The sequence below is a fragment of the Salvia splendens genome, chromosome 5 (assembly GCF_004379255.2).
Source record: "Salvia splendens isolate huo1 chromosome 5, SspV2, whole genome shotgun sequence".
NCBI lineage: Eukaryota > Viridiplantae > Streptophyta > Magnoliopsida > Lamiales > Lamiaceae > Salvia > Salvia splendens.
Genome location: NC_056036.1, coordinates 13221751 through 13244155, shown reverse-complemented (window position 1 = coordinate 13244155; position 22405 = coordinate 13221751). Strand labels below are relative to the sequence as shown.

Sequence of the window (22405 nt, the reverse complement as noted above, 5' to 3'; positions counted from 1 at the left end):
AATTTAAATTCATTAATTTATCCTAAAACCAATTAGTGGTTGGAGGAGTGCCATGAGACGTGACAAGATCAAAACTAGGATCCACCATAAAGGGACGAAATTGAATCCCTTCTTGTGGCTGAATGCACAACATGGGATGTTGTTACTCACATCATAATATTTTATTCATTAATTATAATTTTAAAGTATTATTCTTTTAATATATAAAATATTGAAGTGTGAGCAACAACACTCCTAATTGCTATTGCTGTCCCTAAGCTATTGTATATTCAGCCATAGCAGGGCATTTAAATTCTAATGGGACACCCTAGATTATTATACTATGATCGTGAAGTCAACATTATAATGTGTTTAGATTTTCTTAATTGATTAATTCTTTAAATATGGAATAGACTTAGTTTCACAACACATCTACCATATTCACACTTTTTTATTGCTTAATTGATTAATGTATATTACTCATTTATCTTAAATAGAGATTTGGCAAGCTAAAACCGGCCATGATTGAAGCGGTTTAAGCAGCTTTATTGTAATCGAAACACAAATGTTAAATCTCTAATTTTGTTTCAATTCCAAATAGAGCACCATAATCAAATGATATCACAATGTGTTATTTTCTTCCATTTGGATGATCAATTGAAGCTTACAATTCACAAAATTAATAAATCGAGGATTGAGTGAATAATACTTCCCAAGAGATTCAATCCCACAACTCATTCCTAGATGGATAATCATGGGATAATTAGTCATAGATCCCCTATGACTAAAATAATCTCACAACTCAATCGTAGATTATATATTGGTATTATTTTATCTTGAAAACTGAACACCACCCTATATGACTGTGATTCCTAACTAAATCACTTCCTTCCTCCGTCCGCCATTAGAAGTCCCGTTGACTTTTCTACACTCTTATAAAAATGATAATAAATAATTAAAGTGGATAAATGATAAAATAAGAGAGAAAATAATGGAATATTTTTTTTAAGCGAAAGTAAAAACAAATTAACCGAAATAAGCAAATCTGGACAAAAGTTTACTCCGATTTATTGATGCATGTGTGAAAATAATTCTAAACGATGAACACAGAGGCTTTCCATTTTCCTTAGAAGATACACAAAATCAAGGAGAAGATCAAGGAAAGATTACATGAGATCAGGGAATTATATGGAAAATATATTGTAATTAATGGTAATTAGGGTTACCTTATGTGTAGATATTCTAGTCTATATAACTTTGTAGTCGCTATGTTCACAGAGAATAACATCAAATACTTTTCCCTACCGAGTTCTATCATGGCATCAGAGCAAGTTGAACAACTTGGCTCAGAAAACTTTCATCATCGCCAATAATACCTTTCCTGAACTTTTTTCCCGGCCAAGATCAGGCCATCTGAACGACCTTTCCCGACCCTTTTTTCGACCAGACCTTTCCCAGAATCAAATCATCTGAACCTACACCAAACATGTCAGATACAGAGAAAGTAAAAGCAGTAGATTAGGCAGTAAGCCTTCGAAACAGTAAGAGTATCACTGTACCATTCAAATTGCATGGTAGGAACTACCCACTATGGGCCCGTTTAATCAAGGTAAAGATTGGAGGCAGGGGTGCATACCCATACATCAAGAACGATCCCCCAGAATCGGGGAGTAAAGGGTATGACGAATGGGAAGAGAACGACCTCGTGGTATTCTCGTGGATTGTCGACAACATTGAAAACGACATCATTGCTGACTTCGCACACCATCAGACGGCGAAGGCTTTGTGGGACAATCTCACCGTGACGTTCGAGAGTAAAGCCGATCAATACATCATCTATGACCTGGAAGAGAAGGCAATTAACATCAAACAAGGAAGTATGGACCTGGAAACATACTACAGAAAGATCCATGGATTATGGATCAATATAGATCGAAGCCAAAAACAACCGGTTAGCTGCTGTGACAAGGGGATCGAACAATTCAGAAACTACTCAAACTCCAAAAGGCTCATCAAATTCCTGACCGGATTAAATCAGGAGTACGATTCAATCCGCAGAGAGATATTGAAGGAGCAACCGGCGCCATCAGTGGAGGCGGCGTACGGATGGGTGAAGACGGAGGTGGCTCGACGGAGAATCATGCCACCGACGTCGCCCCCACCCACCGACGAAGCTAATGGCGGAACCGAATCGTCATTTGGCGGAGGGATCAGATAAGGGTTTATCGCACAGAACCAGCGACCACCACCCCGCAGCAACGCGCCACCGTCGCGATCCACGGCCGCCAGCCGGCCTGGAAACAGACCCGACACCTCCAAGTTGTGGTGTTCCCATTGTGGGAGACAAAAGCACACTTGGGAGACCTGCTTCAAACGAATCGGCTATCCAGAATGGTGGGAGGAACGACAGAAGGCGAAAGAGGTTCCGGCCCAGGCAAAAATCACCGTAGGCGTGAATGGAGAAGGAGCCTCGCGGAGAATCGAGGCTGGAAACCATGGGGAACCAACCGGAGTCGGAGCAGGAGTGCGTCAGGAGCTTCCACCGACCGGCGGCAACATAAGGGGCGTCGGAAATTTGGCTGAATAGACGGAGAGCGGTGGGATCGGAGGCGGTGGTATGGCTAAAGGAGGTAAAGGGTTTGGATATAATCCAAACCCTAATCTAACTCCCTCATATTATTACTTCCCCCCTCATAAGTTTGAAAAATATAAAATTCGGCCCCACCATGTTATGCATAAGACCCTCGACTTCCAGAAAATCCAAAAAGGCCCCCCACCTGTCCATAAATCCGAAATCAGCCCCAATTTTTTGTCTGAAAATATTTTTTCACCCTTACGAGAAATTTCCGTTGCATTCCATGTCTATGATATATCTGAAAAAAAAAATCGAAAGGCTGGATACTTGATTGTGGGGTGATTGATACCATGACCCCGGATAAAAATGACTTTATTGACTATACTGAAGATTCTGATAAATATCACCTACACTACGCCTCAAGAATTGTCTTTATGTTCCTACATTGTCTCAAAGATTGATGTCAATAAGTCCTGTGGCGAAAGAATTAAACTGCACTCTCCTAATGCATCCCGATTTCTGTATTCTGCAGGATATTCAGACGAGGAGGATTCTTGGGCGTGGCACTGAGAAGCAAGGGCTCTACTACGTGGACGAGATAGCTAAAACTGGAAGTGCGATGCTGGCTCACGGATCCACGAAACAGGAAACTTGTCTTTGGCACCGAATGCTAGGACACCCTTCTCCTGGTTACTTTAAATTGCTTTACCCGAATCTCTCAATTCCCTCAAATTTTTTATGCGAGACTTGTGTTTTGGCCAAGAGCCACAGACAGAATTTTAAACCTATAAATACTCGAATGTTATCCATGTTTTCCTTAGTACACTCTGACGTTTGGGGCCCCGCGCCTTTTGTTGGTGGAAATGGCTTTCGTTTTTTTGTGATTTTTGTGGATGATTGTATTAGGATGACGTGGATTTATTTTTTGAAACATAAGTCGGAAGTTTTTGATAAATTTTCGTCCTTCTTTAAACTAGTCCAGACACAATTTCAAACCACCATCAAAATCCTTAGGTCAGATAATGGGAGAGAATTTGTTAACAGTGCTATGACCCAATTTTGTAAAGAGAACGGAGTTATCCATCAAACTTCTTGTGCATATACGCCTGAACAGAACGGGGTAGCAGAAAGGAAAAATAGGGTGATCCTAGAAATGACCCAAGCCCTCATGATTGAATCCAAAGTTCCCAAACATTTCTGGCCAGAAGCCGTCGCCACATCCATCTACCTCATAAATCGCCTGCCCACCAAGATCCTAAACATGAAAACCCCCTTGATATCCTTTCTAAACAAGCCCACATTCCCGAATACCTTAGTCTTCCACCAAAAGTCTTTGGATGTACCGTCTATACTCACATACCTAAACATGAAAGAACGAAATTCTCACCTTGTGCCATCAAATGTGTGTTTGTGGGATATGGGGTAAACCAGAAAGGGTATAGATGCTTTGATCCCAATACCAAGAAAATCACTACCACCATGAACTGTAATTTTTTAGAAACCGAACTCTTCTATCACACCCACCTTAGTAGTCAGGGGGACAGTGATCCAGATAGTTCCACGGACTATCTAAGTTGGGTTGTGCCAATTCCAAGCTCCTCGATTGAGGAACCAACCGATCCAGTTGTCACTTCCACCGAGCAGGTCTCACCACAAGAGTCACCTCAGCCAAACCCTGTAACTCCTCCTCCGACGATATCCGAGATAATTCCTGACCCAAACATAGTTGAATTACCGGTTACCACTGACCCTACTGGAACAGAATCTCAAGACAATACAGTTGACGGAGATACAGACATATATGTACTCCCTAATCGGAGTACGAGGGGAATCCCACCGAAACGATACTCCCCAGAGAAGATTGGGAAGAAGAGCCGCTATGCTGTAGTAAACTTTGTGCAAGGGAATCTGACCAAAATGGCTCGAGCGTTTGAGGCTGCGTTATATGAAGAAGAGGAAATTCCACAGACAGCCGAAGAGGCAATGAAACACAAACGGTGGAAGGACGCAATGATGATGGAGATGAAGGCGTTAATGAAAAACAGTACTTGGGTACGAAGCAAACTACCTGAAGGAGCAAAGACGGTTGGATGCAGATGGGTATTCACGATCAAGAGGAAACCGGATGGTACTATTGACAGGTATAAAGCTCGCCTCGTGGCTAAAGGATACACTCAGACCCATGGTGTAGATTATGATGAGACCTTTTCACCAGTGGCAAAAATCAACACTGTCAGACTAATATTTTCGATTGCTGCTAATAAGGAATGGCCACTTCATCAGTTCGATGTGACCAATGTCTTCCTTCATGGGAAATTGCCAAAACCCGTGTACATGGAACCTCCACCCGGATTGTCTAGAGACTTTCTAGATGGGGAAGTGTGCCAACTAAAGAAGACACTGTATGGTTTAAAGCAATCCCCGAGAGCATGGTTTGGTCGGTTTACAGAAGTGATGAAGAAGTACGACTACGAACAAAGCAATTCAGATCATACGTTATTCATCAAGAAGAAGAATGACAAGATCACGTGTCTGATTATATACGTGGATGACATGATCATTACCGGAGATGATGAGAAGGAGATAGCCGAGTTGAGAAATAACATGTTCCATGAATTCGAGATGAAGGATCTCGGGCCTCTCAAATACTTCTTGGGAATTGAAGTGCTAAGATCAAGAAAGGGGATTTTCATAAATCAGAAGAAGTATATACTCGATCTACTAGCAGAAGTTGGGATGATTGACTGTAAACCAGCAGATACCCCAATGGTACAGAATCACGGATTACAGATAAGGGAAGGGGCAAGACCAACCGACAGGGGGAGATACCAACGACTTGTGGGAAAGCTCATCTATCTATCTCATACGAGACCAGATATTGCATATGCAGTGGGAGTGGTGAGCCAATTTATGCATGCACCTCAAGAGGAACATTGGGAAGCAGTCTTAAGGATCGTCCGATATCTGAAGGGAACGGCGGAACACGGGCTTATGTTTGCAAAACATGGACACATGGAGATACATGGTTTTACTGACGCAGATTGGGCAGGAAACCCGAACGACAGAAAATCCACTGCCGGGTACTTTACCTTTGTGGGGGGGAACCTCGTAACATGGAGAAGTAAGAAGCAAAAGGTAGTATCCCTATCTAGCGCAGAGGCAGAATTCAGAGGAATCAAGAGTGGACTGACAGAGATATTGTGGCTACGAAAGTTGTTGACAGAATTGAATCTTCGACCAACTCTTCCATGCAGATTGTTTTGTGACAATAAGGCGGCCATAAGCATCTCGGAAAACCAGGTACAACATGACATGACTAAACATGTGGAGGTAGACAGACACTTCATCAAGGAGAACATTGAAGCTAAGGTGGTAGAAATGCCTTATGTTAAATCAGAAGATCAACTAGCAGACATCTTGATAAAGGCCGTGAATTCGAACTCATTCCACGACGTATTGTGCAAGCTAAGTATTAGGAATCCCACTACCTAGCTTGAGGGGGAGTGTTAGAAGATACACAAAATCAAGGAGAAGATCAAGGAAAAGATTATATGAGATCAGGGAATTATATGAAAAATATATTGTAATTAATAGTAATTAGGGTTACCTTACGTGTAGATATTCTAGTCTATATAACTTTGTAGTCGCTATGTTCACAGAGAATAATATCGAATACTTTTCCGTACCGAGTTCTATCACTTCACTATAAGAAATTAAATTTTCTTTGACTAACAAAAGGATGAAATATATGATTTGGTCTATGAGAACGACCACAATATTACTTTGTCACGTCAAGTACCTCAGCATAAAGATTAGGTTACACAAATTCAATAAAAATTTGATGAATCGATAAGTTTGTCAGTCATATGATGGCAGTGTTGCCATCTGTATATCTAAATCCTAAGCAGATACCTTAGGATCCAATTTCTATCCCACCTCTCAACCGACTCCACCACATTATCTCACTTTTGGGTCTACGTGCTTCATTGTATTTTTTCTTATATTTAGAGCATTAAAATGGTTACATTATTCTTAAACACATATAAAAAAACATTCATACATAATTATTTCGTTTGAATAACGCAATATCAAAAAATGTACGAATGATCGATTCGAAACTCGGAATTATTCACTAATGGGATCTCACCATGAGTGATTGATATTTTCCGAGGATAGATATATGGCAAATGTACTTATTTTGAAAGCAATCTAGTGTCGTTTGTCACGTGTTAGTATGTGTACTGTTTAATAATAATTCTAGATGTTTATTGACACTTGTATCTAAACTCACAAAATGTCATTGTGCAGGTCAGCATTAAACTGAGATTAACATGTAGAAATTCAATCAAATTAAATTGTCCTTATCGCACTAATCGAAATTTGATTTATAGTAACGAATGGGCACTACTCATATCAACTGTGGCATATAACATCTTGGTATGAATGGAAGATGAAATGCTTCACTTTGTGCGAGATATAGAAGATATTACTAGGATATGATGCACCATATAAATAATAGTGGAGTACATGAATTGTTGACGGATACTCGAGTCGAAGTGTATCGTATTAAAATAACTATATTTGAAATTATTTAAGTTAAAGGTAGTTAAAATACTACTCCTTCCATCATCTTGTTTAATTGAAACACCTTCCTTCCATCTTATTTAATTGAAACATTTTTTATTCGACATCAGATTTTATGATTTGATAGTATAATTTTATTTTTGACTTACGATAATAACTCAATGATTGTACATTTTGCCTCTCAAATTGTTTAATAGACTTTTAAAATACATACAATATGTATTTGGATAACATTGTACTACTACTATATTCCAGTTGTTGAATATATTACGAGTATATAACTACACCCAAATGGAGTTTGATGGCAGTGAGAAAGGATATGGTTGAAACCAAAGAGCGTGTGACATTCTAAAACACCAATACTTGAACAAAATCTGGAGTTGAAGTCCTTGTATGGAAAGTTGTGTTTCCGTGTTGTTGATTTATAAGTTTTTGTTTGAGATTTGTAGCATAAAATAAAAATGTATTTGGTGGAGAGTAAAAGTGGAGCGATAGGGTGCATGCTGGTTGCGCTGGCGTTTCTCGGGACATGGCCGGCGTTTCTGGCTCAGTTGGAGCGGCGCGGCCGCCTTCCTCAGCACACTTATCTCGACTATTCTATCACCAATTTCTTGACTGCTATCCTTATCGCTTTAACGCTTGGTCAGATTGGCGACACCAAACCTAACATGCCCAATTTCATCACTCAACTTTCTCAGGTATCCTTAATTACATTCTTTTTATTTATCAAGTTTGAGTGAATAAATATTTCAGATTGAGAAGAATTGGGGTTGTGTTTTGATCGCCATGTCCGGCGGAGTATTCCTTGGGCTGGGCAACTTGGCGACGCAATATGCTTGGCCCTTTGTAGGGCTGTCAGTCACGGAGGTCATCACATCAAGCTTAGCAGTTGTCTTAGGTAACTAAACACACTGATTAATTAATGTCTCTATAGAAAATGTGAAAAATAAAAGAGGAAGAGTGGTTCTCGTGATAAAAGGAAGGAATGGTCTGTAAGACTTATACACTAGTTTCACTTCTCCATATTGTTATAGTAGTTATTTTTGTTTCATTTTGCAACAGGCACAAGCATGAACTATTTTCTGGATGATAAAATCAACAGAGCAGAAATACTTTTCCCAGGAGTGGGATGTTTCCTGATTGCAGTTTTCTTGGGCTCTGCCGTTCATTCCTCCAACGCTGCTGACAATGCAGCAAAACTCTCTCATATTGATGCACAGTATGATCCTACAACCTTTGCTTGCTCTCCCAATTTTCCTTCTTATATATGCATTCTGCAATAGGGAACCATTTCTCAAGGAATCACTCTATCATCAATTTACCAGGACTTCCAATGCACAAGAAACAGATCAACACAAAGGTATATAATATAATCATTTTGTTGTTTCCAAAGTTAACAACTGAACTCACATATATAGACATGGAGCGTGCAAATAGCGAAGAGGGCAAAGCAATAACTGGATCAGCGCAACATCTGATCGAACTTGAGAACAGCAGAGCCATTAAGGTTAGTCCCTACCCTGTTGTATGAATGAAGATGAGTTAATTTGTAGTTAGGCTTAAGCATGTTGCAATGCAACAGGTTTTCGGAAAGAGCATCTGGTTAGGGTTGAGCATAACTTTCTTTGCGGGTGTGTGCTACGCTCTCTTCTCCCCGGCATTCAACTTAGCCACAAACGACCAGTGGCACGTGCTGAGCCCGGGTGTCCCAAAGCTAGTCGTCTACGCAGCCTTCTTCTACTTCTCCCTCTCATTCTTCGTCGTTGCAGCACTCATAAACATCATCTTTCTCTACCGCCCTGTCCTAAAGCTGCCAAGATCCTCCATAATGCAGTACCTTAGGGATTGGGACGGAAGATGGCTCGCCTTTTTGGCCGGTCTGCTCTGTGGGTTAGGCAACGGGCTGCAGTTTGTGGGAGGGCAGGCTGCTGGATATGCCGCGGCAGATTGCGTTCAGGTGAGTTAGTTTGTGAAAAAAATTGTTTACTTGAGTAAAATGGTCTACATAGTATGTTAATATAAATGGTGCAGGCACTGCCACTGGTGAGTACATTTTGGGGGGTGGTGTTGTTTGGAGAGTACTGGAGATCGTCGCGACGGACCTATGTGTTGCTAGTGAGCATGTTGGTTATGTTTGTTGTGGCTGTCGGAGTTCTTATTGCCTCGTCCGGGCAGCGAAGGGTGTCGTATACCCAGTGACCTAGAACAGAGTTGCTGTTAGTTAGATCAAATGTTTTGTGTGTTGAATTTAGAATTAGTGAAATCAAATATGTTGATTATCTAGGATCGATAATTCTTGCATTTTCATTCCCCACAGCCAGGGGTTACAATTACATCCTGTAGTTTGGTTCTATGTATATCATGTGCTTGTATTAATGTAATTGTCATATTGTACATGCCCAGTAATATACCCAAAATATAGGCACAATAAAGAATTCCTTAAAGAATAGGTATATTTTCTAATAATCATGGTGTTCAATTAAAATAAAATCTCTCTTAGCCATTCTTTTCAATTTAGATTGGAGCGAATAATAAATATCATGCACATTCGGACAATCCAGAAAATAACGGAAGCCCATCAAAAATCAATTCTATGACCACTGGGCCTACATTTGGGCCTATTTACTTATTGACCATGTTCTGGCAGCCATTCCTCAACCCCACCTCTCTCTCATCTACCACAATATACAAGTATAAAAACCCTGAACTCAATAAATAAATTGATTAAACAGCCATGTATCTAATCAATTAAACTCATGGCTGGTATATTATAGTTAGGGATGTCAATCGGGCCGGCCCATCGGGTTTCGGGCCAACCCGCTCGGGTTGCGGGCCAATCGGGTGCGGGCTAGTCGGGTTGTGATTTCTTTCGGGTTATAAAAGTTCAACCCTAACCCTAAAAGCTCGGGTTTCGGGCTAGCCCAACGGGTTAATCGGGTTGCTACCGATAAAATTAACATGCGATCAATCCAATAAATAATGATGAAAAATAATTATATTTATTAAATGTAAAGTATTTAATTATGAGATATTTGAGATATATGATTAAACACAATCATAAACATGATCAAATACTAATATTTGAGATATTTTGTGAAATTTTAATGTATGTTTTAGAAATTTAAATATTTTTTTAGTGAATTTGAAGTTTTAAATTTATTTATCAATTTTTATATTAATAAAAATTTCAATATATAATTTTTATATTTAATATAAAATTGAAAGTTATTTTTTTAGTTATATATATAATAAAATTAATTAATGAAGTGTCGAATTATAAGTAAAAATATTGAATAATAGAAATTTTATCGGGTTTTCGGGCCAGCCCATCGGGTTTTCGGGTCTGGCCCTAACGGGTTGCGGGTTAATCGGGTGCGGGCTAATCGGGTTTTGATTTTATCGGGCTAGAAATTTCCGGCCCTAACCCTATAAATTTGGCGGGCTATTCGGGCCAGCCCACGGGTTGCGGGCTACACTGACATCCCTAATTATAGTAACTCTTTCAAAAATAGAGTCCAATATTATTTGTCATGTCATTATTGGATGTCCCATTCGAAGGATATTTATTGCTGTTAGTCAACAGGAATTCAAATTATGATAACTCATCATCTAATGCCAGTGATTTGCTTAATCGTGTCTAGTGAATAAAAATGTGGATATGGAGTATTTATCTTCTGCATACAACATGGAGTATTATTTATGGATAGTAAAAATATAGTTAAGCAGTAAACCAAGCTCTAAATGAGTAGATTCGATCATAATATACTGGTAATATGTATTTTTTAAATTTAAATTCAAATTGCACGATGTGTAATTTTCTCCTTTTCAAACATTGTTGCGTATCAAGAACAAATTGTATATCATACTCGAAAAAATAAATTAATTAAGAAAAAAAATAGTATAAAACAGTTATACTATAACGTTGGTATATTCCTTCTTTACCTCTTTCGTTTCATATATTTTACGAAATATTTTTTTTTCATCAAAGATTGATTCTCATATGAATATATCCTACTACAAGTATATATCGTCAGTTTTTTTTAAGTGGATATAATCATATAGATATCAAAATGTTTAATTTTAACTACTATTAATTTTTAGAACGGCATTTAAAATACTGTTTTCAAAGCATGTCAAATTGTTTAGTTCATAATCATATTAAATTCAAAAGCTTGCTTATCTAACTAGATATATCGTAATAAAAAGAAAACTATTAAACCTGACTCTCTATGTCCTCAATCTAATCGAGGTTAACTAACCAATTACTCCAGATTCTGATAGTTTCGATTTCAACAATGTTAAAATGTGTATGCCATCAATAAACATATAAAACAAATAAAAAAAGAGTAAATTAGTCGTGTGAATAAGAGTCGCCAATTAAAGACTTGTAAGTATATCATGTGAAGAGTGTGCAACGATTTATATTGTCGTCTAGCTTAGAGCATCAGCAATGGCGGCCGTCTCGGCGGACGTCGGACCGGCGTGTCGGACGTCCGCCATTAGACGAGCGCGAGGCGGACGCGGATGTCGCTTGCGGACACCGCAGATCATCGGCTTTCCGACGACGTCCGCCATTGCGGTGTCCCGACGGACGTCTCGATTTTTAATTTTAAAAAAAACTCTATATATACGGCTCGTTGAACTTCATTTCATTAGCATCACTTATTTTAACGAGTTTCTCTCTCTCTACTTTTCTTTTAAATATCCAAAATGGCTAGTGGTAGTGGTAGTGGTGCGGGTGGTAGTGGTAGGGTGCTGATGACTTATGCCGGCGAATTAACGAAGAGGTGCGGACCGTTACGGACAAGGAGATAAATCGCTTGATACAAGCGGCCTTGCAGCAGCAGCAGCAGTCAGCGGTACCTTGACCCATCCATCGTCGAGCTATAGTACCCCGGGACCACATCGCTGCACACAGTCGGTTGTATGATGACTACTTCGCTCCGGAGTCGCGGTTTGGGGAGAACATGTTCCGGCGACGTTTTAGGATGCGTAGTCCGCTACTTCTGCGTATCGTGGGCGCTTTAGAACGTCGATACGAGTATTTCAGGATGAGGGAGGATGCGGTTGGTAAACCAGGCCACACGCCCATACAGAAGTGCACTGTCACAATCAGACAACTGGCATACGAAGGTGCGGCAGAGATTACTGCCCGCGAATGTCTGTAGTATTTTTGTGAGGGCGTTACGGAGATATTCGGGGATGAGTAACTTCGGGAGCTTACCCACGAAGATTGTCAGGCTCTGATAGATATGCATGGGAGTCAAACGGGTTTCCGGGAATGTTGGGCAGCATAGATTGTATGCATTGGGAGTGGAAGAACTGCCCTGCCGCCTGGAAAGGGGTGTACACTACTGGTTTCAAGGGCAAGAATCCCACGATGATCCTTGAAGCAGTAGCTGACTACCGGCTGTGGATTTGACATGCGTATTTTGGAGTAGCCGGGTCGAACAACGACATCAACGTCCTTCAGTCGTAGCCCCTTTTCAACGAGCAGTGCATGGGCGTTGGTCCGGCCGTCAGTTTCGTTACCAACGGCAACCAACACAATATGAGCTATTATTTGGCGGATGGGATACACCCTATGTGGCCTGTTATTGTGAAGACGATCAGATGCGCAACAGACGAAAAGAATATCTATTTTGCGGGTCATCAGGAGGCATAACGCAAGGATGTGGAGCGGACATTTGGTGTGCTCCAGGCTCGATGGGCGGCAGTGAAGGGTCCATTATGCATATGGTATATTGACAGCATCGTTGATGTCATGTACGCATGTATTATCATGCACAACATGATTGTTGAAGATGAAGGTCCAGCACTGACTGATTGGGCCAGTGATGATGTTGATGCTGCCGGTCCAAGCCACGGCGTGGCCGCCAATGTACGTATGAGGATACCCCATGAAGAGGCCGATCGGGGCCGTGCATTTACCGACATGCGCCAACGACAAGCACATATTCGACTCCAGAACGATATAATTGAAGAGCTATGGACGCGGAGGGGTGCACGTTGATATTTTTAATGTAATTTGTTTAATTTTTTTTTGTTGAACTGTACTTTTTTTTTATTTTTTTTAATTTAATGAAATTATCATTGCACTTTCTCCGTCCATATTCATGTCGAAATTTTCATTGCTTAAATTGTTTAATTCCGTAAATTGTTTAATTTGGTGAATTTGTGAATTTTTATTATTGTGGATGACCGTCGGGATGTCCCTGGGGATGTCCGCCATTGTGCAGTGAGATGTTCTTATGATGTGGCAGTGCAGTGGGAGATTCTTATGACGTGCCATGAGGTGTTTTTAGGAAGTCCGTCGAAATGTCCGCCCGGATATCCGTCCCACCGTAGATAATGCTCTTAAGACCAAAATTATGTGGAATTTAAACAATTGGTAAAACCAAAGAATAGAAAAATAATTTTTTTAAAAGAGAAAAGGAAATATGAACAGCAACGCGTTTTCTCAAATCAAGAAACAACTCACTGTTCCTCGCTCTCCCTCTCCCTCTCTCTGTCACTCTCTCCTCTTTACTCCTCGTAGACTCTGTGTCACGACTTCAATTAAAAATTGCAGCAAAAGCAGCCCCAAAATTAGGGCTAGGGTTGAAGGCTTTGACGTGTTTTCAATAGAGAAGGGGAGGGAGACAAGGAAGGGTCCGGGCCGGGCTTTTCGGGCTTCATTGATGGGTCGTTCTTCTTTCATCATGAAATGGCACCATCTCCGCAACCACAAGCCGTTGAAGCTCTTGATTCTGCTCTTCGTTTTCTTCTCAGCTCAAAATGGAGCTGTTTGGGGCTCCGATTTGGATAAATCTGCGCTTTTGGAGCTCAAGGCCTCAATTTCCGACCCCTACAAAGTGCTGAGCAGCTGGGGTTCGGACAACCCGAATCACTGCTCATGGGCCGGGGTTTCGTGCGGGCCGGGTTCGCGGGTCGTGGCGCTGAATATAACCGGCGGAGGTAATTCTTTATCTTGTGCTCGAATTGCTCAGTTTCCGCTCTATGGGTTTGGGATTAGAAGGAATTGTTTGGGTAGGGATCGTAAAATTTTGGGTAAATTGCCTGCTTCTGCTGCTAAGCTTAGCGAACTCAAGATTTTATCACTGCCTTTCAATGAATTGAGTGGTGAAATTCCTGCTGAAATTTGGGGTATGGAAAAGCTTGAAGTGCTTGATCTTGAAGGGAATTTTATTTCGGGCGCTTTGCCCTCTCGATTTAGTGGGTTGAGAAATTTGAAAGTTCTTAATTTGGGATTCAATAAAATTGCTGGAGGGCTGCCAAGTTCTTTGTTGAATTGTATGGGCCTTCAAGTACTGAATTTAGCTGGGAATCAGTTGAATGGATCAATTCCGGGGTTTGTGGGCGGATTTAGGGATTTGAGCGGGCTTCATTTGTCGTTTAATATGCTTGCTGGATCTATTCCAGTTGAGATTGGTGATAATTGTGGGAAGCTCCAGCATTTGGAGCTCTCTGGGAATTTTTTGACTGATGGTATTCCGAGAGAAATTGCAAAATGCAGTGGGCTGAAGACCCTTCTATTGTACTCGAATCTGTTGGAGGAGGTTCTTCCTAGTGAGCTGGGCCAGTTGAGTCAACTTCAAGTGATGGACGTGTCAAGGAACAATTTTGGGGGTCCTATTCCACCTCAGATTGGTAACTGTACAAGTCTTTCAGTTCTTGTATTGGCAAACTCGTGGAATCCTCTTCCAAATGTTTTGAGTTTAGGTGGTGGTTATTCGATGGAAAAGCTGGCATTGCCTGCTGATGAGTACAATTTCTATGAGGGTACCCTTCCAAATGAAATTACTCGTCTCTCAAGCTTGAAGATGGTGTGGGTGCCTAGAGCAATGTTGGATGGGGACCTTCCTGATTGTTGGGGTTCCTGCAGTAACTTGGAGATGCTGAATTTGGCTGAAAACTATTACTCGGGGAAAATGCCTGTCAGCTTCAGCAACTGCAAGAAGCTGCAGTTTCTTGATTTGAGCTCCAACCGGCTTGGTGGGGAGATCAGCGACAAAGTTCCTGTACCTTGTATGGAAGTGTTCGATGTCAGTGGGAATCATTTTTCAGGTTCAATACCCAGATTCAGTTACGAATCATGTGCTCCTGTAAAGTCGCTGTATGGAGATTCTACCGGAACTTATGATCCTGCTTATGCATACCTGTCGTATTTCAGATATAGAGCTCAGCTCGAATCCTCGTTGCCACTTTCTGGAGATGGAGATAGTTTATTGGTATTGCATAACTTTGGTTCGAACAACCTCAGTGGGCCCCTGCCACCGATGCCTATTGCACCTGAAAGAGTAGGAAAGCAAACTGTTTATGCCTTTCTTGCAGGAAGCAACAAGCTGTCAGGGACTTTTCCCGGAGCTTTGTTGGATCAGTGTGATCAACTTAGAGGTGTCATAGTGAACGTAAGTGATAATGGGTTATCGGGCCAAGTCCCTACTGAGATGGCCACAGTGTGCAAGTCCATGGTACTGCTAGATGCTTCCAAGAATCAGTTTTCTGGAACTCTACCTCCCAGTATTGGCAACTTGAGTTCACTTGTTCTTCTTAATTTAAGCTGGAATCCTTTGCAAGGTTCGATTCCGAGCAGCCTTGGCCAGCTAAAGGATATCAAAACTCTCTCTTTGGCTGGAAATAATCTGGATGGTTCAATCCCTGCAAGTTTGGGGCAGCTATACTCTCTTGAGGTTCTTGAGTTGTCATCAAACTCTCTATCTGGTGAAATTCCAAAAGGTCTTGCAGATTTGAAAAACTTGACGGTTCTCCTCCTGAACAACAATAAACTATCGGGGCAGCTCCCTTCCGAACTGGGAAATGTATCCTCTATCTCAGCGTTTAATGTGTCATTCAATAATCTGTCTGGGCCGCTTCCTCTCAACAGTAATATGAATCAGTGCAACAGCTTTCTTGGGAATCCTTTTCTGCACTGCCCTCTGTCCTCATTGTCGTCATCAGCTGCAGAGCAACAAGGAACATTGGGAAACTCGCCAGACACAGCTTCTTCGCCACCATCAACTTCAAGGCAACAAGGAGGCAACGGCAGCCTAAACTCAGTTGAAATTGCTTCTATAACATCAGCAGCAGCAGTGTTTTCAGTTTTCCTTGCCCTTGTCGTGCTTTTCTTTTACACCAGGAAATGGAAACCGAGGTCCAGAGTCAGTGGAACTGCCAGAAAGGAAGTGATAGTCTTCAATGACATTGGAGTCCCACTGACCTTTGAGAACGTGGTGCGTGCCACTAGCAGCTTCAATGCGAGTAACTGCATAGGCAATGGAGGTTTTGGGGCAACATACAAGGCAGAAATCGCACCCGGTCACTTGGTGGCCATCAAACGCCTTGCAGTTGGCCGCTTCCAAGGAGTTCAGCAATTCGATGCAGAGATCAAGACCCTGGGCAGGCTACGACATCCTAACCTTGTGACCCTGATCGGATACCACGCCAGTGAAACAGAGATGTTTCTGATATATAACTATCTACCGGGAGGCAATCTGGAGAAGTTCATACAGGAGAGATCCACGAGAGCTGTTGATTGGAGGATACTGCACAAGATTGCTCTGGACATCGCTCGGGCACTGGCTTACCTGCACGATCAGTGTGTGCCACGAGTTCTCCATCGCGATGTCAAGCCTAGCAACATACTGTTGGACGACGAGTACAATGCTTATCTCTCGGATTTTGGGCTGGCCAGGCTTCTCGGGACTTCGGAGACTCACGCCACCACTGGCGTGGCTGGAACATTTGGGTACGTAGCCCCGGAATATGCCATGACCTGCCGTGTCTCAGACAAGGCGGATGTTTACAGCTACGGGGTTGTGCTGCTGGAGCTGATCTCGGACAAGAAAGCACTAGATCCCTCGTTTTCTTCCTATGGGAATGGATTCAACATTGTTGCGTGGGGGTGTATGCTACTGAGGCAGGGGCGGGCGAAGGAGTTCTTCACAGCCGGATTGTGGGATGCGGGACCACACGACGATCTGGTGGAATTGTTGCACTTGGCTCTGGTGTGCACGGTGGAGTCGCTATCCACGAGGCCAACCATGAAGCAGGTGGTACGGCGGTTAAAACAGCTGCAGCCGCCGTCGTGTTAGAAAGGTGGTTTAGGGATGTAATTTGTAGCTACTTATAATTGTAAATGAGAAGTATAGCTTCCTTGCCCCATTTTTCCCCTGCTGTCCTAGTTTAGGGTTAGAAGAATTCATTTCCAATTTCCAAATATGAATATGCTGTTCAAATAATATCAATGCACTAGCTTCCTACATCACGATTCTTACAATTCTAACTAGTACTCCATATAAATATTCTTACAATTCAACTTTATAATGTCCCGTCGTTATAGCATTTTAACGAAAATGTCCCAACTTAATGGTAATACTAATACTGATTAATTAATTGTAGTACTAGTTAAGTAATGGCGATATATTAATTGTAGACACTCATATTAACAATATGCTACATTCAAAATTCATTCCTAAGTTGGGCAGAATTGAATGACTACACTAAATGTCAACCAATCAAGAAGATAATTGATTTATGATTAAATCTGAGTCAAAGGACTAGTAACATCTGATATTTCAGGCATATATCTCACATTCAATCTACGCTGAAGCTACATTCTGAATTGGACTGAGGCGACGGCTGCCCCGTCTTCTTCCCTGTTGGTGATAACTTTCTCCACTCCGCCCACTGCTGAAATTTCATGTACCCCTGATGCTCACTCCTCACATAGGTCCGACCACCACTGAAGTTGCCACGGCCCTTGAAGTTTTCATTACGAAACCCTCCCCTGGAAGAGCTAAAACGGCCCCTTGCGCTGCCTACTACAAGAAACATGTCAAGCTCAGTTTATTAAGTATCACATGCATGGAACTGGAAGAATACATAAAGTTAATGGTTCTGGCTCACCTCGAGTCGTAGTTCTCTTTATCTCCACAGTAGCTTGATGGTCCCCAATAGTTATAGGAGAAGCCTGAAATGTGAATAGTTGACATTATAACATGGACTATAAAGATCATCTACAAGTTCTTATTATGAATTACCAGAACAAAACACACACACTATAACTAATACCCCCTCCGTCCGCAAAGAATATGCACTTTGGGTTCGGCACGGGTTTTAATGCAAAATTGGTAAAGTAAGAGAGGGGTAGAGAGAAAAAATAATTTAAGTATTGTTAGTGGGGAATGAGTCACACGTCATTAGAGAGAAGAGAGTTTCCAAATTTGAAAGTGCATATTCTTGTGGGACGAACTAAAAAATAAAGAGTGCATATTCTTGTGGGACGAAGGGAGTATATGATAGGCCACGGATTGGAGAGCTAAGCAAAATATGAGCATCAAAAGAAGAGAAGTTAAGCTAACTCTTCTTCAGAAAATTTCCAAATCATAAACAAGTGTGCATTTGAAGCATTCAGAGGAAAGAATAATAGAATGCAAACACTTCAGCCTCTCCCATTCTTAATATGCCCCTCTCGTTCTTAGAAGGATCGCCATTGTGAACAGCATGGACAAAATCAGCAGATCAATTGAGTATAATGATCGGAGAATATGTGAAATTGTTGCATAGAATGCATGTATAAGGTGAAAGAAAAAACAAAAGTAGACAAAATTATACATCAACAAGAAAAGCACCAGTGATGCAGTCTAATGTTGCAACAACCCCCATCCATTGTACTCAATTCTAGGAGGAAAAAACATCTCATTGTTTTCAATTCATGAGTGTGCTGTGTGCTGCAACTCCTGATTAAATGAGAATTAAAATCATTCTAGCATAGAGTTTTAAAATTGGCAATCTTTGAAAATCACTAATCAATTATTTCCAACACCACCAAATAACTAGGATCTCACTTCATGCAGAGTTAGTAAGTTTCATCTGTAGGGTTTTGAAATGAGACACGATAAGACAGAGATGTTCTATAGTCCCGATATCTGCTCCAATGCTTAAAGCTAAACGCAGAACAAGCAACGATGAACAGGGAAACAGTTCAGAAGCTAAAAATCACGGCAATAAGATCAAGAGTTGATGTAAAGATGATTGATACAGAAAGCTTCCTTGCCAGGTTAGAATTGCATGATTCTCGTGGAATAAGATGGCTCAAACCCTCAAATCATGAGGCCGTGAGATAGAAAGGCATAACTGCATTAGTAAGAAAAGGATAGCAGAGAGAGCCTAACAATGCCTTAGTAGTCCAGAACAAAATTAAATGTCAACATAAGAGCTTCAAGGAGGCTGGTTTTTGAAGAGCAAAAGCTTTCTTGAGGCATGTTGACAATAACTAGAATTGTAGAGCACAGACCTTGATTGCACTTTGCATGGAGCTGAATTCTTGAAACTCAACAAAGCCAAAACAGAATCCTTGTAGCTGCAAAGATAGGAGTAAGACATTATACAAACTGTCCAATAGAGGCAAAATGGATTGCCAGGGGTAAGAAACACCCTGTGGCGTGTATGCAAGATATGTAATAACATACTAACATACTACATACTAACATCAGTATTAGCTCAAGAAAAGAATAATGCAGTAAGAACCTGCATTATGGCTAACCTCTTTACTGCGGACTTGGACCCCATTCTGCTTGATAGGTCCAAATTTTGCAAATTCGGCTTCAAGTTGAGCAACAGTCAGATCTAGAGGCAAATTCCGGACGTATATGGAATGACCTTCAACTGTAAGAAACAATCGTAAAAAACCATTGGATTCATCAAATAAGGGCACTAGTAAGAATTGACAGCTATTGAACTGTTGGCTACACATCATGGAGGTCTTTGCTTCCATCAAATTTTCCTAATCCCGATTTCTCATTTTATTTGCTCTTACATTTGAATGTTGCAAAAGAGCTCCAAAAAGGATAAAATACCTTCATTCCGGGCATCATCAATTTCTGGGGCATTAACAGTTGCATGGTTCTCTGATGTTTCAGAAACTGAAGCCTCTGCAGCAGGAATAATAGATTGCTGCTCAGTCTTTGTAGAAGCTACTCTTGCTTTAGTAGGAACATAAACTTTGGCAGGTCCCTTTGTTTTTGAACTAACTATTGAAGCATATGACTTTTTTGGAGCGTCCCCGTGGAATGCAGAAGTAATTGGTTCTTCTGCTAATGCATGATTCTCATTTGAACAAGATTCAGCTTCCACCACAATGTCTCTAGGGTGGCTATCTACTCTCTCTTCAATCACTAGGTCATTATCTTTCTCCTTAACAGACTTAGTTCCCTCAGTGTAAGTTATATTTTCTTCTTTGGGGGGATCAACCACCTGCACAAGCTCTGAAAACAAATTGGCAAAGATAAGAAAGTCATCCTGAAAAGTCATCTTTTCTCAGATTTTAGAACGAGAAGTGAAAACCTGGATGTTGTGTCAAAGAACTTGATGGGATGTCATCAGCTACAGTAGCCACCTCTGAGACAACATCTGATTTACTCTCCTCCACGTATCTGAAAACATCATTAAAAACATAGTATCCATTGTCTTGAGGAGCAAGGAAAAATGTTTGCGTGAATTTCCTTCTCATGTTGTCCTTTCCAGTCAAGCACCCAGTCACAAGGACTATGACACCCTCCTTAAAAGAACTCTGAGCATCAGCAGTTTTTATCTCTGCCTTGTTGTTCTTGTAGTCCAAGTTACATATCTCGTCATTTATGCTCTGGTAAAAAATGAGACTAGCATTAACTCCATACTCTTCGTTAAACCTCCCATGCTGATCAGAAGTTAAACTTAAAAAACAGTATAACTAAATTAGGTTATCTAGAACTAAACTTATTGATCAAAAGCAGGGCCTTGAGTCATAGAACATAGCAATTCAGGTAGGTGAAAACAGAGGATGTGAAGGCTAGCCTAATTGATTCCGTGTTTCAGTTATCTGATCTCCACTCAATTTTTACAAAAATGTTAGAATCTTTTTCTCTTATATGATGCATGGAAAAACCTGAACTCGGTTTCATATAGTATATGATATTATATGGACACAGCAAGAATTAGTGGAACAGCTGTGCTGTATTCAAAAGAGAGAGGAGTAAGGGGACTTAACTCAGATATCTGAGATATGTAGCAAGTAATGAAAATGAATGCTTGACTCACTTTCATGGTTGTCACAGTTTTCATGTCACCATTAAGATCCGGTCGACTCAACATACTTGCATCTTGGTAAAACCGATAAACCAGCTCAGGAGAACGGTGGAGAATATGGTAATACTGCTCAACAAAGGCATCTCCAATCATTTGAGCACTTGGAGCTCGCGGAGAACTCTCAGTTTGAGTTGTCATTCCTAAGGAGGGCTCAAAAAAGAAAAGTAAGGAAAAAACATCACTTTGAAATGTTCCATTCAAGATTACCATGAAAAAGTAAGTAGAGAAGAGACCTATAAATTTAGCTTTCTAGAAGTGTTTACTGAACCAGAAAGTGAATGGAATAAATATCGGCAATAACTAAAACACAACCAAACTCCAAACCGAACAATAAAGCACATATCCACGAACAAAAATTCGTCATTAATTACTGGCAGAATACCACATGCTAGTGCAACAACAAAAAATCAACATCAAAATAGATAGCATGTAAAAGTGCAGAAAATAATCAATAAAAATAAAAAAGAATACGAGTATTTCCTTAAAACCCATCATCACTTAATTTTTCTGTCATACCATAAACCCTAATAATAGTTTCACCATAAATGTGCGACTACATATCTCAGCTTCACATAAATCTCATAGTAGAAGATAAAAAAGTAACCAAAAATGGACAGCTTTACTGATTCAACCAGCAGATCTAACCGTGAAAAAAAAATCAAAAGCAACCCTCAGGAAGCAAAAGTAACAGCGAATGGAGAGCTCATTAAGAAAATCTAACAATTAAACAAACACAGTTTCTGATCAATCAAGAAAAAGCGAGCAATAAGTAGGCATTTTTCCACTGATCACGTTGCAAAGCAAAATCATGAAATGAGCTCGCATGATCTGAATTCGTTGGATAAAATCGACTGTTACCTGATTGAAGGAACTCGATTTAGGAGCAGATGGTGACAGACACGAATGCGGAGAAAATGGGTATGAAGTGAAGGAGATGACAAGCGAATTTTGGTTGGCGAACGAGGCACACAAGACCATATAGAGTGGAAGGAGATTCAAAGTAGTCATATTTATAGATTTTAAGCAGTCAACCAAAATTAGTCTGTTTTATTTGATATATTATCATAATTATAAACTACACTCGATATTATGTTTGGTTGACTCTAATGAGACTCCTCCCTCTAATTAAAATAATAAATT

At 40.7% G+C, this 22405-nt stretch overlaps 4 protein-coding genes across 5 annotated transcripts; 3 read left to right on the top strand and 1 right to left on the bottom strand.

Annotated features, from left to right (window-relative positions):
- Positions 1-1465: 1465 nt before the first annotated feature.
- On the top strand, positions 1466-2197 carry LOC121803840. Its single transcript, XM_042203431.1, has 2 exons — positions 1466-1483; positions 1589-2197. Exons 1-2 carry the CDS (start codon positions 1466-1468, stop codon positions 2195-2197), a joined length of 627 nt encoding a protein of 208 aa, XP_042059365.1.
- Positions 2198-7421: 5224 nt separating this feature from the next.
- LOC121804704 (ureide permease 1-like) lies at positions 7422-9534 on the top strand. Its single transcript, XM_042204341.1, has 7 exons — positions 7422-7836; positions 7892-8036; positions 8201-8357; positions 8422-8498; positions 8557-8645; positions 8721-9095; positions 9170-9534. The coding sequence occupies exons 1-7, from the start codon at positions 7600-7602 to the stop codon at positions 9335-9337; spliced, it is 1248 nt and encodes a 415-aa protein (XP_042060275.1). The 5' UTR covers positions 7422-7599; the 3' UTR covers positions 9338-9534.
- Positions 9535-13595: 4061 nt separating this feature from the next.
- Positions 13596-17402, top strand: LOC121804699 (LRR receptor-like serine/threonine-protein kinase RPK2). The gene has a single exon (XM_042204334.1). The coding sequence runs from the start codon at positions 13819-13821 to the stop codon at positions 17230-17232; it is 3414 nt and encodes a 1137-aa protein (XP_042060268.1). The 5' UTR covers positions 13596-13818; the 3' UTR covers positions 17233-17402.
- A 243-nt stretch (positions 17403-17645) lies between these two features.
- Positions 17646-22259, bottom strand: LOC121804702 (nuclear transport factor 2-like). 2 transcript variants are annotated; one of them, XM_042204338.1, is made up of 8 exons: positions 22124-22259; positions 21218-21405; positions 20486-20783; positions 19999-20406; positions 19686-19807; positions 19437-19502; positions 18047-18110; positions 17646-17961 (listed from the first exon to the last, which is right to left on the bottom strand). In XM_042204338.1, the coding sequence occupies exons 2-8, from the start codon at positions 21401-21403 to the stop codon at positions 17735-17737; spliced, it is 1371 nt and encodes a 456-aa protein (XP_042060272.1). In that variant the 5' UTR covers positions 21404-21405; positions 22124-22259; the 3' UTR covers positions 17646-17734. The 2 variants fall into 2 exon arrangements, with proteins under 2 accessions (XP_042060272.1, XP_042060273.1); XM_042204339.1 differs by having other exon boundaries at positions 17646-17958.
- Between the last annotated feature and the right edge of the window lie 146 nt (positions 22260-22405).

Bases quoted from the DNA above. Each gene is read 5' to 3' on its own strand.
- LOC121804704 (XM_042204341.1), top strand. From the start codon at position 7,600: ATGTATTTGGTGGAGAGTAAAAGTGGAGCGATAGGGTGCATGCTGGTT. The intron at 8,499-8,556 runs GTATATAATATA...TCACATATATAG, and splicing joins AGAAACAGATCAACACAAAG to ACATGGAGCGTGCAAATAGC. The intron at 8,646-8,720 runs GTTAGTCCCTAC...GCAATGCAACAG, and splicing joins AGAACAGCAGAGCCATTAAG to GTTTTCGGAAAGAGCATCTG.
- LOC121804699 (XM_042204334.1), top strand. From the start codon at position 13,819: ATGGGTCGTTCTTCTTTCATCATGAAATGGCACCATCTCCGCAACCAC.
- LOC121804702 (XM_042204338.1), bottom strand. From the start codon at position 21,403: ATGACAACTCAAACTGAGAGTTCTCCGCGAGCTCCAAGTGCTCAAATG. The intron at 19,503-19,685 runs GTTAGCCATAAT...CTATCTTTGCAG, and splicing joins TCCAAGTCCGCAGTAAAGAG to CTACAAGGATTCTGTTTTGG. The intron at 17,962-18,046 runs GTGAGCCAGAAC...TGTTTCTTGTAG, and splicing joins AAAGAGAACTACGACTCGAG to TAGGCAGCGCAAGGGGCCGT.